At 40.2% G+C, this 16,198-nt stretch overlaps 1 protein-coding gene across 3 annotated transcripts in view; it reads right to left on the reverse strand.

Annotated features, from left to right (window-relative positions):
- ABCC12 (ATP binding cassette subfamily C member 12) overlaps positions 1-16,198 on the reverse strand; it is a 907,115-nt gene that overhangs the window by 321,167 nt on the left and 569,750 nt on the right. For all 3 annotated transcript variants that reach the window (XM_085640128.1, XM_085640130.1, XM_085640129.1), the window contains one exon: positions 14,116-14,342. In XM_085640128.1, the coding sequence (XP_085496254.1) occupies positions 14,116-14,342 (227 nt within the window). The remainder of the gene's footprint in view (positions 1-14,115; positions 14,343-16,198) is intronic.

Genomic DNA, 16,198 nt, shown 5'->3' on the forward strand with positions numbered 1-16,198 from the left:
GACTTAGTATGCAATATGTATTATAACTTTTAGCATTTCACTTGTCTGTTATGAGACAATACCATCACCCAGCATCTTTTGTACACTTTTAAATTGAAAGGAGGTGTCTCTTATTAGAAGTAGTAAACCTTAATCCCAACACAAATATGGACTAGGGAATCACTAGATGTCCTTACTACAGTTTAGACTAGGACCACAGATTATGCGCAAATGCGACATATTAGTATTTTGGGTCCACCTTTAGCCTCACCGTAAATACCTTTTTGCCTTGTAGGTAACCCCAAGGACAGAAGATCGAGACAGGTGAGATCCTTAGGCCTCATGTGTGTGCATAGTATGCATGCGCAGTAAGGCAGGAATACATCAAATCACCCTGATGAAGGACCCAGACCCAAAAGGGCTCTTAGCATGGGCCAAAACATATTGACATTCATGCAAGAGGTTTATTAAAAAATTATATTCAATATAAAACCTAAGAAACCTTTTATCCATACCCCAGGTACCGAATGAATAAAGGAACCCTTTGGGTATACCTGTAGGCATTTTCAACCCTTCATTTCTCTTCTGGATCCCTGCTTATCAAGTCAGATTTAATTTAAGAACTCAAATTCCATATTTGGTTGAGTTCGCCATGGTGGTATCATCCTACCAGGGTGTGTATAGGGAACGATGATGAAGCATGTCACGATAAAGTGAGTGAGGCATCTACTCCAATATCTTTGGATACCAAAGAGGTACTAGGAAAGAACTTTCTTCCTAGGATAGGATCCGTATTCTTCTTCTTTTGTTACTTATTTCAGTTGCTCTTGTGTGTGAATATCATCGAATAAATCACCCATGGTGTAGCATATTGCATACGTACATGGAATATAACCTAGTATAAGGACATTTACTGCAACCCTATTAAGGGTTAATTCCACAGTAAAGCTTCTAAATATTGTCTCAACACAAGTCATACCTACAGCCAACATAACATAGAGACAATGTACTTTGCTGTCTTTTACCCAGATGTTTTTATGTAATCCAGCATAGATGCATTAATTAATTATTCGAAAAGCTGTGTGTCAAATACAGGTCTAAAAAATAAACTGTTCTGAATAAGCTGATGTTTATGAAAACAATGTAAATTGCTATTTTCCAGATGCCCCTTCAATACACACATTGCTTACAGTTATATCATCAACATTTTTATATGTGCTTTCCCCTACAATCCTTGTCAAGAGAATTCTGGTGTAAAGTAATGCAACTTAGTGCATTAAATAGACAAAAGAAGATACTCCGTGCAGTTCAAACCTTTTTCATATCACTTCCGGCTTTTGAGTAGTACACCACTGTCTCATTTCAACTTCCTATAAATTACTTTTGAAGGGTTCATAATAAGATCGCCCATAAAAATGTATACAAACAAAATGAGGTATGTTTTTTAAGAGTGAAGTAATATCTTTTGAGGACTCAGGTTTCACAATAGGATCTTCTTCAGACAGTTTGAATGTACCTCTCCCTTTCAAAAGATTGCTAGGACCCTTTTTAATTGATTGGTCACTCAGGATGAGGCCACCAATTATTATTCTTTGTTATACCATAGTGATTTCCTTGGTAAATCACACATACACAGCATCCACCTTTACTGATTTATTGTGCAATACTTTGGGTCATTCCTCAAAGCTTTTCCCTGAATACGTATACCCAAAGAAGTCCTATATAGTAAATGTGCACTAGATTTCATTTTACACTGGAAGGTGTAATTCATGTGTAGAAAACGTGTATAAAGACGGTGTCAATGTATAAACATGAAAGATCTACATAGGGGAAAGTCAGAGTCTCTAGGGTTGTGTCATAGGAGTGGCCATAGGCTTGAAATACGTGTTAGGTGGTATTAGGTGCAAAAGCAAATCAATTCGAAATCTTATAACAAAAACTTTCTGGTAATTTTCAAAATTGAGAAATTACAAGATATTTATCAAAGGTGAGGAATTATACGCCTTTTAGTTATTTTAGGCCCACTTCACAAATAATTGTTTGAAATGGACTGACTTATTGTACTTCCTAGATTCGGACTAAGGTACCAAATAACAGGGAATTCTAGAGCACACAACAGGGAAAGGAGAGGATTCCTAAGAGTAGTTGTGGAATTCTTGGTGAATTGTAAGGTGCACAGACAGAATATCGAGTTTTAAATATCGACATATAGAAATATTGAGTTGGAAATATTGTGATACAGAAATATCAACAGCAAGAATATCGTGGTCAAGAATATGGACTTTAAGGTAAGAAATATCCTTTCTGAAAATATCGAAGTTATTAATATAGTTTGGAAAAATATAGTTGTTTAAAATATCGATTTTAAAATTAGTGTTATGTATTTTAAAAGAATGTGACCAATTTTTTTGTTATTTAATATATGTGTTAAATTTTTAGGAGTTATTAATTTTAGGTTACTTACATTTTGCATTCATAGTATTAATTGTGGGAATTAATTTATTATTAAATAATTATTAATTGGTTGTAAATTTTTATTAATTAATTAATTGGTAAGTATGTTGATTGTGTTATTTTTTTAGGAGTGGGTTGTGGGTTCATAGGGGAATAGGGTGGGAAGTATTTTAATTATTATCAAATTATTAATATTTCTAATTTATTAATAGTTATTTAATTAATAGTTTATGATGTTAACAGTGGAAATTAATTTATTATAAATTATTAATTAATTAGTTGTTTATTATTAATTAATTGGTAATTATGTAAATTGTGTCATTTTGTAGGAGCGGGTTGTGAGTTTATAGGTGAGCAGGGTGGAAAGTAATTTAATTGTAATAACTTTATTAATAATTGTCATATTCATATTTATTTAATTTATACTTTATAGTGTTAATTGTGGGAATTAATTTATTAATAATTATTTATCAATTGCTTGTTAAATATTATTGACTAATTCATTGGCAATTAAGTAAGTTGATTGTGTCATTTTTTAGGAATGGTTGGTGGGGTTTATAGGGTAATGGGGTGAGAAGTAATTTATTTATCATTAATTAATAATTAATTGTTAATTAATGGTAATTAATTAAAAATTAAATATGGCAATTGTGTAATTAATTTGAGATGTGAGTTGTGGGGTTTATAGTGATAAAGGGTGGGAAGTTAATTCTTTTAAGTTCATTAATAAGTTGTTACTTGATATTAATTTAATCATGTAAAATTAGTTATGGAAATTGTGTAATGATTTTTAGGTGTGTGTTGTGGTGTTTATTGGGGTAGAGCGTGGAAAGTATTTTAGGTTTCATTAATTAATAATTAGTTGCTCATTGATATTCATTCACTAATTGATAAATATTTATGGTAACTGTTTATTTTTATTTTGTGTGTGGATTTTAGTTTTATAGGGGTAACATTTGGTGAGTAAATTAATTTTGATCTGTTTTATTTGTTTTTTAATTAATAACCTTTGTTTATTCGATAATTAATTATGTTAACTAAGGAGGTACATTTTTTTTTAAAAACGTTAGATGTGTGTTGTGAATTGTGTGGTGTTATCGGGTAGGAAACAAAAAATATTACATTTATGTAACAATTAATGTTTTTGATTATAATTAATTTCTTGTTTGTAATTCTGAATTGACTTTAGTGGTGATATAAATTTTTACCCCTCCGCTATCTAACACTTTCTCTACTGTTGCACTCACTGAAGTGGGAAGAGTAATTTGTACCCCTTCGCTATCCAACACTTTCACTACTGTTTCCCTCACAGCACTGGGAATAGTATTTTTTACCCCTCCGCTATTTAACACTTTCTCTAATGTTATACTCACTGGAGTGGGAGTAGTAATTTTTTACCTCTTCGCTATACAACACTTTCCATACTGTTGCACTCACAGCAGTGGGAATAGTAAATTTTACCACTCCGCTATCCAACACTTTCCATGCTGCTGCACTCACTGGAGGGGGAATAGTAATCTTTTCCCCTCCGCTATCCAACATATTTCCTACTGTTGCACTCGTTGAAGTGGGAATAGTAATTTTAACCTATCGGCCTTCCAACACTTTCTCTACTGTTTCATTCACTGGAGTGGGAATAGTATTTTTTTCCCCTCCGCTATACAACACTTTTCCTACTGTTGCACTCACTGGAGTGGGAATAGTAATTTGTACCCCTCCGCTATCCAACACTTTCCCCACTGTTGCACTCACTGGAGTGGGAATAGCAATTTTTACCCCTCCGCTGTCCAACACTTTCACTACTGTTGCACTCACTGGAGTAGGAATAGTAATGTTTACTCATCCACTATACAACATTTTCCCTACTGTTGCACTCACTGGAGAGGGAATAGTAATTTTTCCCCTTTGCTATCCAGCACTTTCTCTACTGTTGCACTCACTGGGGTGGGAATAGTAATTTGTACCCCTCCGCTATCCAACACTTTCCCTACTGTTGCACTCATTGGAGTTGAAATAGTAATTTTAACCTACCGACGTTCCAACACTTTCACTACTGTTGCACTCACTGGAGTAGGAATAGTAATTTTTACTCCTCCACTATTCAACATTTTCCCTACTGTTCCACTCACTGGAGTGGGAATAGGAATTTGCACCCCTCCGCTATCCAACACTTTCCTTACTATTTCCCTCACAGCAGTGGGAAAAGTAATTTTTACCCCTTCGCTTTCCAACACTCCCTAATGTTGCACTCACTGGAGTGGGAATAGTAATTTTTACCCCTCCGCTTTCCAGCAAATTCCCTACTGTTGCACTCACTGGAGTGAGAATATTATTTTTTTCCCCTCCGCTATACAGAACTTGACCTACTTTTGCACTTACTAGATTGGGAATAGTAATTTTTGCACACTTTCCCTACTGTTGCACTCACTGGAGTGGGAGTGGTCATTTGTTACCTCTTCGCTATACAACATTGTCCCTATTGTTGCACTCACTGGAGTGGGAATCGTAATTTTTTACCTCTCCACTATCCAACATTTTCCCTACTGGTGCACTCACTGGAGTGAGAATAGTAATTTTTACCTCTCCGCTATCCAACACTTTCCCCACTGTTGCACTCACTGGAGTGGGAATAGCAATTTTTACCCCTCCGCTGTCCAACACTTTCACTACTGTTGCACTCACTGGAGTAGGAATAGTAATGTTTACTCATCCACTATACAACATTTTCCCTACTGTTGCACTCACTGGAGAGGGAATAGTAATTTTTCCCCTTTGCTATCCAGCACTTTCTCTACTGTTGCACTCACTGGGGTGGGAATAGTAATTTTTACCCCTCCGCTATCCAACACTTTTCCTAATGTTGCACTCACTGGAGTGTGAATAATATTTTTTACCCCACTTCTATCCAACACTTTCCCTACTGTTGCACTCATTGGAGTTGAAATAGTAATTTTAACCTACTGACGTTCCAACACTTTCACTACTGTTGCACTCACTGGAGTAGGAATAGTAATTTTTACTCCTCCACTATTCAACATTTTCCCTACTGTTCCACTCACTGGAGTGGGAATAGGAATTTGCACCCCTCCGCTATCCAACACTTTCCTTACTATTTCCCTCACAGCAGTGGGAAAAGTAATTTTTACCCCTTCGCTTTCCAACACTCCCCAATGTTGCACTCACTGGAGTGGGAATAGTAATTTTTACCCCTCCGCTTTCCAGCAAATTCCCTACTGTTGCACTCACTGGAGTGAGAATATTATTTTTTTCCCCTCCGCTATACAGAACTTGACCTACTTTTACACTTACTAGATTGGGAATAGTAATTTTTGCACACTTTCCCTACTGTTGCACTCACTGGAGTGGGAGTGGTCATTTGTTACCTCTTCGCTATACAACATTGTCCCTATTGTTGCACTCACTGGAGTGGGAATCGTAATTTTTACCTCTCCACTATCCAACATTTTCCCTACTGGTGCACTCACTGGAGTGAAAATAGTAATTTTTACCTCTCCGCTATCGAACATTTTCCCTACTGTTGCACTCACTGGAGTGGGAATAGTAATTATTTCCCCTTTGCTATCCAGCAATTTCCCTACTGTTGCACTCACTGGAGTGGGAATAGTAATTTTTACCCGTCCGCTATCCAACACTTTTCCTACTGTTGCACTCACTGGAGTGGAAATAGTAATTTGTACCCCTCCGCTATCCAACACTTTCTCTACTGTTGAACTCACTGGAGTGGGAATAGTAATTTTTACCCCTCCGCTGTCCAACACGTTCACTACTGTTGCACTCACTGGAGTAGGAATAGTAATTTTTACTCCTCCACTATACAACATTTTCCCTACTGTTGCACTCACTGGAGTGGGAATAGTAATGTTTCCCCTTTGCTATCCAGCACTTTCTCTACTGTTGCACTCACTGGGGTGGGAATAGTAATGTTTACCCCTCTGCTATCCAACACTTTTCCTAATGTTCCACTCACTGGAGTGGCAATAATAATTTTTACCCCTCCGCTATCCAACACTTTCCCTACTGTTGCACTCATTGGAGTGGGAATAGTAAATTTAACCTATCGGCTTTCCAAAGCTTTCTCTGCTGTTACATTCACAGCAGTGGGAATAGTAATTTTTACCCCACTTCTATCCAACACTTTTCCTACTGTTGCACTCATTGGAGTTGAAATAGTAATTTTAACCTATCGACTTTCCAACACTTTCTCTACTGTTGCACTCACTGGAGTGGGAATAGTAATTTTTACCCGTCTGCTATCCAACACTTTCACTACTGTTGCACTCACTGGAGTAGGAATAGTAATTTGTACCTCTCCGCTATGCAACATTTTTCCTACTGTGGGAATAGCAGTTTTAACCTATCGGCTTTCCAACACTTTCTCTACTTTTTCATTCACTGGAGTGGGAATAGTAATTCTTTCCCCTCCGCTATACAACCCTTTTCCTACTGTTGCACTCACTGGAGTGGGAATAGTAATTTGTATCCCTCCGCTATCCAACACTACACTTTCCCCACTGTTGCACTCACTGGAGTGGGAATAGTAATTTTTACCCGTCCGCTGTCCAACACTTTCACTGCTATTGCACTCACTGGAGTAGGAATAGTAATTTTTACTCATCCACTATACAACATTTTCCCTACTGTTGCACTCACTGGAGTGTGAATAGTAATTTTTCCCCTTTGCTATCCAGCACTTTCTCTACTGTTGCACTCACTGGGGTGGGAATAGTAATTTTTACCCCTCCGCTATCCAACACTTTTCCTAATGTTGCACTCACTGGAGTGGGAATAATAATTTTTACCCCTCCGCTATCCAACACTTTCCCTACTGTTACATTCACAGCAGTGAGAATAATAATTTTTACCCTACTTCTATCCAACACATTGGAGTTGAAATAGTAATTTTAACCTACCGACGTTCCAACACTTTCACTACTGTTGCACTCACTGGAGTAGGAATAGTACTTTTTACTCCTCCACTATTCAACATTTTCCCTACTGTTGCACTCACTGGAGTGGGAATAGGAATTTGCACCCCTCCGCTATCCAACACTTTCCCTACTATTTCCCTCACAGCAGTGGGAAAAGTAATTTTTACCCCTTCGCTATCCAACACTCCCTAATGTTGCACTCACTGGAGTGGGAATAGTAATTGTTACCCCTCTTCTATTCAACACTTTACCTATTGTTGCAATCACTGGAGTGTCAATAGTCATTAGTATCCGTCCGCTATCCAACACTTTCACTACTGTTGCACTCACTGGAGTAGGAATAGTAATTTTTACTCCTCCACTATACAACATTTTCCCTACTGTTGCACTCACTGGAGTGGGAATAGTAATGTTTCCCCTTTGCTATCCAGCACTTTCTCTACTGTTGCACTCACTGGGGTGGGAATAGTAATGTTTACCCCTCTGCTATCCAACACTTTTCCTAATGTTCCACTCACTGGAGTGGCAATAATAATTTTTACCCCTCCGCTATCCAACACTTTCCCTACTGTTGCACTCATTGGAGTGGGAATAGTAAATTTAACCTATCGGCTTTCCAAAGCTTTCTCTGCTGTTACATTCACAGCAGTGGGAATAGTAATTTTTACCCCACTTCTATCCAACACTTTTCCTACTGTTGCACTCATTGGAGTTGAAATAGTAATTTTAACCTATCGACTTTCCAACACTTTCTCTACTGTTGCACTCACTGGAGTGGGAATAGTAATTTTTACCCGTCTGCTATCCAACACTTTCACTACTGTTGCACTCACTGGAGTAGGAATAGTAATTTGTACCTCTCCGCTATGCAACATTTTTCCTACTGTGGGAATAGCAGTTTTAACCTATCGGCTTTCCAACACTTTCTCTACTTTTTCATTCACTGGAGTGGGAATAGTAATTCTTTCCCCTCCGCTATACAACCCTTTTCCTACTGTTGCACTCACTGGAGTGGGAATAGTAATTTGTATCCCTCCGCTATCCAACACTACACTTTCCCCACTGTTGCACTCACTGGAGTGGGAATAGTAATTTTTACCCGTCCGCTGTCCAACACTTTCACTGCTATTGCACTCACTGGAGTAGGAATAGTAATTTTTACTCATCCACTATACAACATTTTCCCTACTGTTGCACTCACTGGAGTGGGAATAGTAATTTTTCCCCTTTGCTATCCAGCACTTTCTCTACTGTTGCACTCACTGGGGTGGGAATAGTAATTTTTACCCCTCCGCTATCCAACACTTTTCCTAATGTTGCACTCACTGGAGTGGGAATAATAATTTTTACCCCTCCGCTATCCAACACTTTCCCTACTGTTACATTCACAGCAGTGAGAATAATAATTTTTACCCTACTTCTATCCGAACACATTGGAGTTGAAATAGTAATTTTAACCTACCGACGTTCCAACACTTTCACTACTGTTGCACTCACTGGAGTAGGAATAGTGCTTTTTACTCCTCCACTATTCAACATTTTCCCTACTGTTGCACTCACTGGAGTGGGAATAGGAATTTGCACCCCTCCGCTATCCAACACTTTCCCTACTATTTCCCTCACAGCAGTGGGAAAAGTAATTTTTACCCCTTCGCTATCCAACACTCCCTAATGTTGCACTCACTGGAGTGGGAATAGTAATTGTTACCCCTCTTCTATTCAACACTTTACCTATTGTTGCAATCACTGGAGTGTCAATAGTCATTAGTATCCGTCCGCTATCCAACACTTTCACTACTGTTGCACTCACTGGAGCAGGAATAGTAATTGTTACTCCTCCACTATCCAACATTTTCCTACTGTTGCACTCACCTGAGTGGGAATAGGAATTTGTACCACTCCGCTATCCAACACTTTCCCTACTGTTTCCCTCACAGCAGTGGGAAAAGTAATTTTTACCCCTCCGCTATCCAACACTCTCCCTAATGTTGCACTCACTGGAGTGGGAATAGTAATTGTTACCCCTCTGCATTCAACACTTTCCCTACTGTTGCATTCACTGGAGGGGGGATAGTAATGTTTACCCCTCCGCTATCCAACACTTCCCCTACTGTTGCACTCACTGGAGTGGGAATAGTAATTTTTACCCCTCCACTATCCAAAACTTTCCCTACTGTTGCACTCATTGGAGTGGGAATAGTATTTTTAACACTTCGGCTACCTAACACTTTCCCTGCTGTTGCATTCACTGGAGTGGAAATAGTAATGTTTTCCCCTCCACTATCCAAAACTTTCCCTACTGTTGCACTCATTGGAGTGGGAATAGTATTTTTAACCCTTCGGCTATCCAACACTTTCCCTACTGTTGCACTCATTGGAGTGGGAATAGTAATTTTAACCTATCGGCTTTCCAACACTTTCTCTACTGTTACATTCACAGTAGTGGGAATAATAATTTTTACCCTACTTCTATCCAACACTTTCCCTACTGTTGCACTCATTGGAGTTGAAATAGTAATTTTAACCTACCGACGTTCCAACACTTTCACTACTGTTGCACTCACTGGAGTAGGAATAGTAGTTTTTACTCCTCCACTATTCAACATTTTCCCTACTGTTAACTTACTGGAGTGGGAATAGGAATTTGCACCCCTCCGCTATCCAACACTTTCCCTACTATTTCCCTCACAGCAGTGGAAAAGTCATTTTTACCCCTTCGCTATCCAACACTCCCTAATGTTGCACTCACTGGAGTGGGAATAGTAATTGTTACCCCTCTTCTATTCAACACTTTCCCTATTGTTGCACTCACTGGATTGGGAATAGTCATTTTTATCCGTCCGCTATCCAACACTTTCACTATTGTTGCACTCACTGGAGCAGGAATAGTAATTTTTACTCCTCCACTATCCAACATTTTCCTACTGTTGCACTCACTTGAGTGGGAATAGGAATTTGTACCCCTCCGCTATCCAACACTTTCCCTACTGTTTCCCTCACAGCAGTGGGAAAAGTAATTTTTACCCCTCCACTAGCCAACACTCTCCCTAATGTTGCACTCACTGGAGTGGGAATAGTAATTGTTACCCGTCTGCTATTCAACACTTTCCCTACTGTTGCATTCATTGGAGTGGGAATAGTATTTTTAACCCTTCGGCTAGCTAACACTTTCCCTGCTGTTGCATTCACTGGAGTGGAAATAGTAATGTTTTCCCCACCGCTATCCGCTATCCAACACTTTTCCTACTGTTGCACTCACTGGAGCGGGAATAGTAATTTCTACCCCTACGCTATCCAATACTTTCCCTACCGTTGCCCTCAATGGATTGCAAAATGTAAGTTTAAAAATTATTAGATATTTTAATCTTTTAATTTATAATTTAATGTTTTTTTATTAGGTTTTATGGTATAGGTGTATATATATATATATATAGTTATACATGTTTTAAAGTAAATATACATATATATTATATTTTATATCTGTATGTTTGCATTTTTTGAATGAAATTTATTTCTTATATTTGTTAAAATGTACATTACATCTAAATAATGTTTTTAAAGTTAATTGTATTATTTAGGTGCCGATTCCGATCCTGTAAAACACGGGTACAAATGGTCGTAAGGAGCGTTTTCTCCGTACGACTCGTACCCGGGAATTCCACCGTACACACCAGCAAGTACAATTCGTACAGGAAAACCATTTCCGTACGAATCGTAAAAAACACCGTACGGCCCAAAAATACATACAATTCCGATCCTGGACAGCGCGTACGCGACGTCCGCACGGAGTCAGGCAGCGTTTTACGGACCAGCAAGTACAATTCGTACCTACAGCACTCCGCACGGCTATATTTTTACGGGAGCCAAAAAGCGCCGGAAAAGCTAAGTATGCTGCGATGCACGAGGAACAGGAGGCCCGCTACGCAACGTGCACGCCATCACCCACATCGTACGTGTCATCATGTACGGTGCATACCCCAACATTGCATATGAACGGCCCGTAACCCCACCCCCCATATGTATGGCCCGTACCCCCACCCCCGTATGTACAGCGCGCACCCCCCACCCACGTATGTATGGCACGTACCCCCCACCCGCGTATGTACAGTGCGTACCCCCCACCCCCCGTATGTACGGCGCGTACCCCCCACCCGCGTATGTTCGCACCATACCCCAGGCGTACCCCCCACCCGTGTATGTACGGCGCGTATCCCCCACCCCCGTATGTACGGCGCATACCCCCCACCCACGTATGTTCGCACCATAGCCCAGGCGTACCCCCCACCTGCGTATGTTCGCACCGTACCCCAGGCGTACCCCCCACCCGCGTATGTTCGCACCGTACCCCAGGCGTACCCCCCACCCGCGTATGTTCGCACCGTACCCCAGGTGTACCCCAATCGTCGTGTATGTACGGTCCGTACATACGCGAGGATTGGGGTACGCCTGGGGTACGGTGTGAACATACGCGGGTGGGGGGTACGTGCCGTACATACGGGGGGTGGGGGGTACGCGCTGTACATACGGGGGTGGGGGGTACAGTGGTGACGTACGCGGGAGGGGTGGGAGGCTGGGGGGGACCGTACGACTCATACCCCGGGCACAAGTGTACTCGGGGTAGGGCTCGTACAAAGTTCGCTCCGTACAGAGCCTTTTCCATGCGCTTGTGTTTTCGGACGGGCGGTACGGATCGTACTTGCTCGCTCGGACTTCAGTTTTATGATTTGTATGTAAAACTGTCCGGGGACGTCTCGTAGACATTTCCCGAGGCGATTCGTATGTATTTTTCACGTACTAATCGGACTTCGCTGTTTGTACGGGACTTGTACGATTCGTACGTAAAAAAATACGGATACGAGTCGTACGGGAAAAAAAAAACCAGGATCGGAATCGACCCCTTAATGTATTTAACATAAGTTTTCTATATATAAAAAAACTACATTTTGTACATCAATATTTTGTACATCGATATTATTATTTCGATATTTTTGTACTTTAAATTATAAAGATAGGATGTCGATATTTTGACATCGATATTTATGTGTCGATATTTGTGTATGAGATATTTTGGTAAAATATATGTCAGTGATCTGTAAGTCACTCACATGCATTATCATTTCCACGTAGGTAAACAGACATGCTGTACATTTGCACTATGAACTGGAAAACCAACTATCCACCCCAGTGAGCAGATCAGATAACACACAATTTTCCACTATGTTGATGTAATATTATGTTACATAGCTACATTACTAAATTAAATGCATGTTTTGTGGATATAAAACATGAACGTACACTTGCAGCAAGCCGTTTCCGCATCCAGTTGCAGATTTGTTGCGCAATGGCTATTGGAGGTTTTTTTTCCAAAGGAAATGTGGTAACATTCGGAGCAATTTATTAAAATGTGCATTTCAGTATTGAGAACACAACTACAGAGAACTCCCACATAATAGACATAGGGGAACCAACCAGAGGTATGATTAAGTTGAGGGGGAGCTGCTTCGATCTACTATATAGTAGTACAATCCTCTGCAACCATATCGGTATTATATTCTTTCTAGGCACAGCAGTCGGACTCCCACTGTGCAAATGAAAGAATGCCATCTTCAAGCTGCAGATGATGGAATAACCGGCTTGTTGTGTTATTGAACATCTGACCAGCGTTTGAGATGGGTGATCACATTCTTGCTGTGCCTCTGTGGTAAGAAAGTGTTGTTCTCAGTTATCAATCCTCTCTAGGTCTGCTTCTATCAGAGTGACCCAGGGGTCTACTTTCTTTTGACACTCTTCAATATGTATGCCACTATATTTAGTGGGTGGCTGTTGAATCACTCTTCGCAGTATACTGATGTCAAATATCTATATATTCTGGTGTCATCTGAGTACAATGCCCATCACCTGAGGAATCGCCAGTCAGTGACTGAAGTCTGCTTGCTTGTAGTGTAATGTTTCAATCATGGATTACTTTCTGAATGACCTATTCAAGACCAGTCCTATATCTGAATCTGAGCTGACAGTTCTCACAATCAGTGGTATGAAACCCCCCCCTTGTGGAGTCTGCTAAGATATTTGGCTTCCTGCTGGATACCAAACGTTCCCTCTATTCACGTTTCAAACAAAGCACCTAGCAGGAGTAATTCACTTACCACTTTTCATGATGTAAAGGTGTCAGGGAAAAATATGAGAACTGCCAAACAATGCTGAGTATGTGAGTGTTTCCAAACTTCAAAATGACTCTTCAACCTGAAACACCCACAACACACTTTTTGTGTGCCCTAAAACTGCTAATCAAGCCACTTAGGGATGTAGGTCAGGCACATATGTGATCAAATGATTTCAGAATTAGGCCATAATCATTTTCTTTCCATATCATAAATTAAATTGTATTCAAAAGATCCCTTAACTTGTCACAATGCCATGGGTCAAATGGATCAAGGAATGTTATATTTCAGGATATGCATTAGAGATTTGACCGCAGGCCCAAGTTTACATTGACCAGGAAAATCCAAAGGTGTGAATTTTGGACATTTCTGTTTAAACAAGAGTCTGTTAAGTTTTAAAAAAAGCTCTCAGTGACTGTCACTTTAGGTGTTTGAGCTGGTTTATGAAGAAGAATTGAACATTTTCTATAAAAAAAAAAGCCAGGTTACACTTGAAGGCTCTCATAATGCAAAATTATCACTACATGTGTCCAGCACTTTAACCTGATATAGCCACCTCATTATCAACTTACTTTAGGAGAAAGAAAAAGACAACAGCGAGGATCGCTATCGCGATAAGAAGGTAGGGAAACACAACGGATACGATGACTATAGTGAACAAAACGAGGAACATTTGCTGCAGAAAGTTTTCCGCTTGAAATGGGAGCCTCACATCAACCTCATCCATGTCTTTGGAGAATCGGTTCATCAGCCTTCCGGTGGGAGTAGTATCGAAGAAGCTCATTGGGCTTTGCAATATCTATGGATAAAAATAAATTGAATAATGTATTGGTAAAATATAAACATCTCAACAAGATGGTAAACCGAACAAGTTTTGTGGGACTACCGGCTGCTACCTAAAACTGACCATTACAACAAAAACCATGCACCACAGTCTGCACAATGTCAAGAATTGTTATTTGTCAATCACATGTGAAGCATGGGTCACAATTTTTACATGAGATATTTGAAAGAACAACATTTATTTTGTAACTAGAATACAAAATACACATTTTGTAAGCCTTTTTTGTGTTGAGTTATTCCCTTAAAGTAATAGTGCTGGTAAAATAATACTCACAGACATTGTTGCATTTAGAAGAAGCTTGTTTGCATGATCCTCTTAATAGGCAGGTCTAGACGGTTATATGTCAAAATTGCAAAAACATTGCTGATTCTGTTTAGATTTTTTTATTATTAAATCAGATAGAGCAATATTTTTGAAAGCTATATTTAGGACACAACATGTTTGTCAGATGATATTTAGGCCATGATATTTTGGTACCTTACTCGTAAGAACAGCAGTTAACCATATTCTTTCAGTATGGAATATCACAATCAAACCAGGGACATAGAGAATAAGTCCAATCAAATCTAAAAGATTACAAGTGTTGCGTAATATTACACAGAACTGCAGCAATTTTTTTAAGTAAGCAATCTTGGCCAGATGGAACCTTTTCATGAGGTCAGGGAAGCTGAACCGGGCTCGAAAGACTTTACTACTTTCATTCTTGTTCTAGCCTCAAAGCTATTTGAAGCCTGGCTAGAAAACTTGGTGAACACACGGGTAGAGAAATAGGCAGTCCTGTTTTTAAGCATAAGCTGGCTTCCTTTTGCATCTCAAAGATCACCATATCAGTGATCTATTTTACAGCCGTCAAACTGATTCCTAACAGGGAGGGCTCAAGGAATTGTGGCCTGCGTCACAGAGATATTCCTAACAAAAGCATCCACCGGGCTTCACCCCCTCTTCCCCTTCAGTCTAACATATGTTTAAGCCACAGCTCCTCAAGACTTGCTGTACATACCAGTGAGTGGCCATGTGCATCAAAATATACAGTGAAGGGTATTGTAGATTGTCAAGTCAGTTTACAGCACTGACTTTCAGGCCATGGCATCTGGAGATGATTTTGACAGAAAACAGGAAGGGTCTACTGAATGGCATACAAGCTCTCAAACTTTACTCGAGATGGTTGTGTTCAGACAGTACTAAAGGGGCAGATGGCAAGATTAAAATAACTATGATTAGATTTGTCGTAGAACTATTTCTTCAATGGTAAAAATGATTAGTCTACACTAGGGTGCCGATCACGATCCGGTAAAAACCCGGTACGAACCGTCGGACGGAGCATATTCTCCGTCCGACGCGTACCCGGTCGTCAATTTCTACAAACAAGGAATTACGATTCGCACGGGTACACCATGACCGTACGATTCGTAAAAAAGTCCGACCGAACAAAAAAACACCTACCAATGCGATCCGGGAAAGTGCCGACCTGACGTCGGGACGCTCGCAGCCAGCCATTCACGACCCAGGAATCACGATTCGCACCGACGTCACCCCGCACGGTGAATATTTTGCGGCAGCCAAAAACTGCCGGGAAATCAGGACGACGCGAACAAGGACCACCAGTACGTGACGGACAGACGACGACGCGAACAAGGAGGACCAGTACGTGACGGACACACAGGACGACGCCACCAAGGAGGACCCGTACGCGACAGGACGACGCGATTGGAGTACCAGTACGCGACGGACAGACATGGACCCGAACCTACGAGTCATCCCTGCTCTCATAGCAGTCCACCTGCTCTACAGGCACCGACGCAGACGCCGCA

The sequence above is a fragment of the Triturus cristatus genome, chromosome 12 (assembly GCF_964204655.1).
Source record: "Triturus cristatus chromosome 12, aTriCri1.1, whole genome shotgun sequence".
Lineage (NCBI taxonomy): Eukaryota > Metazoa > Chordata > Amphibia > Caudata > Salamandridae > Triturus > Triturus cristatus.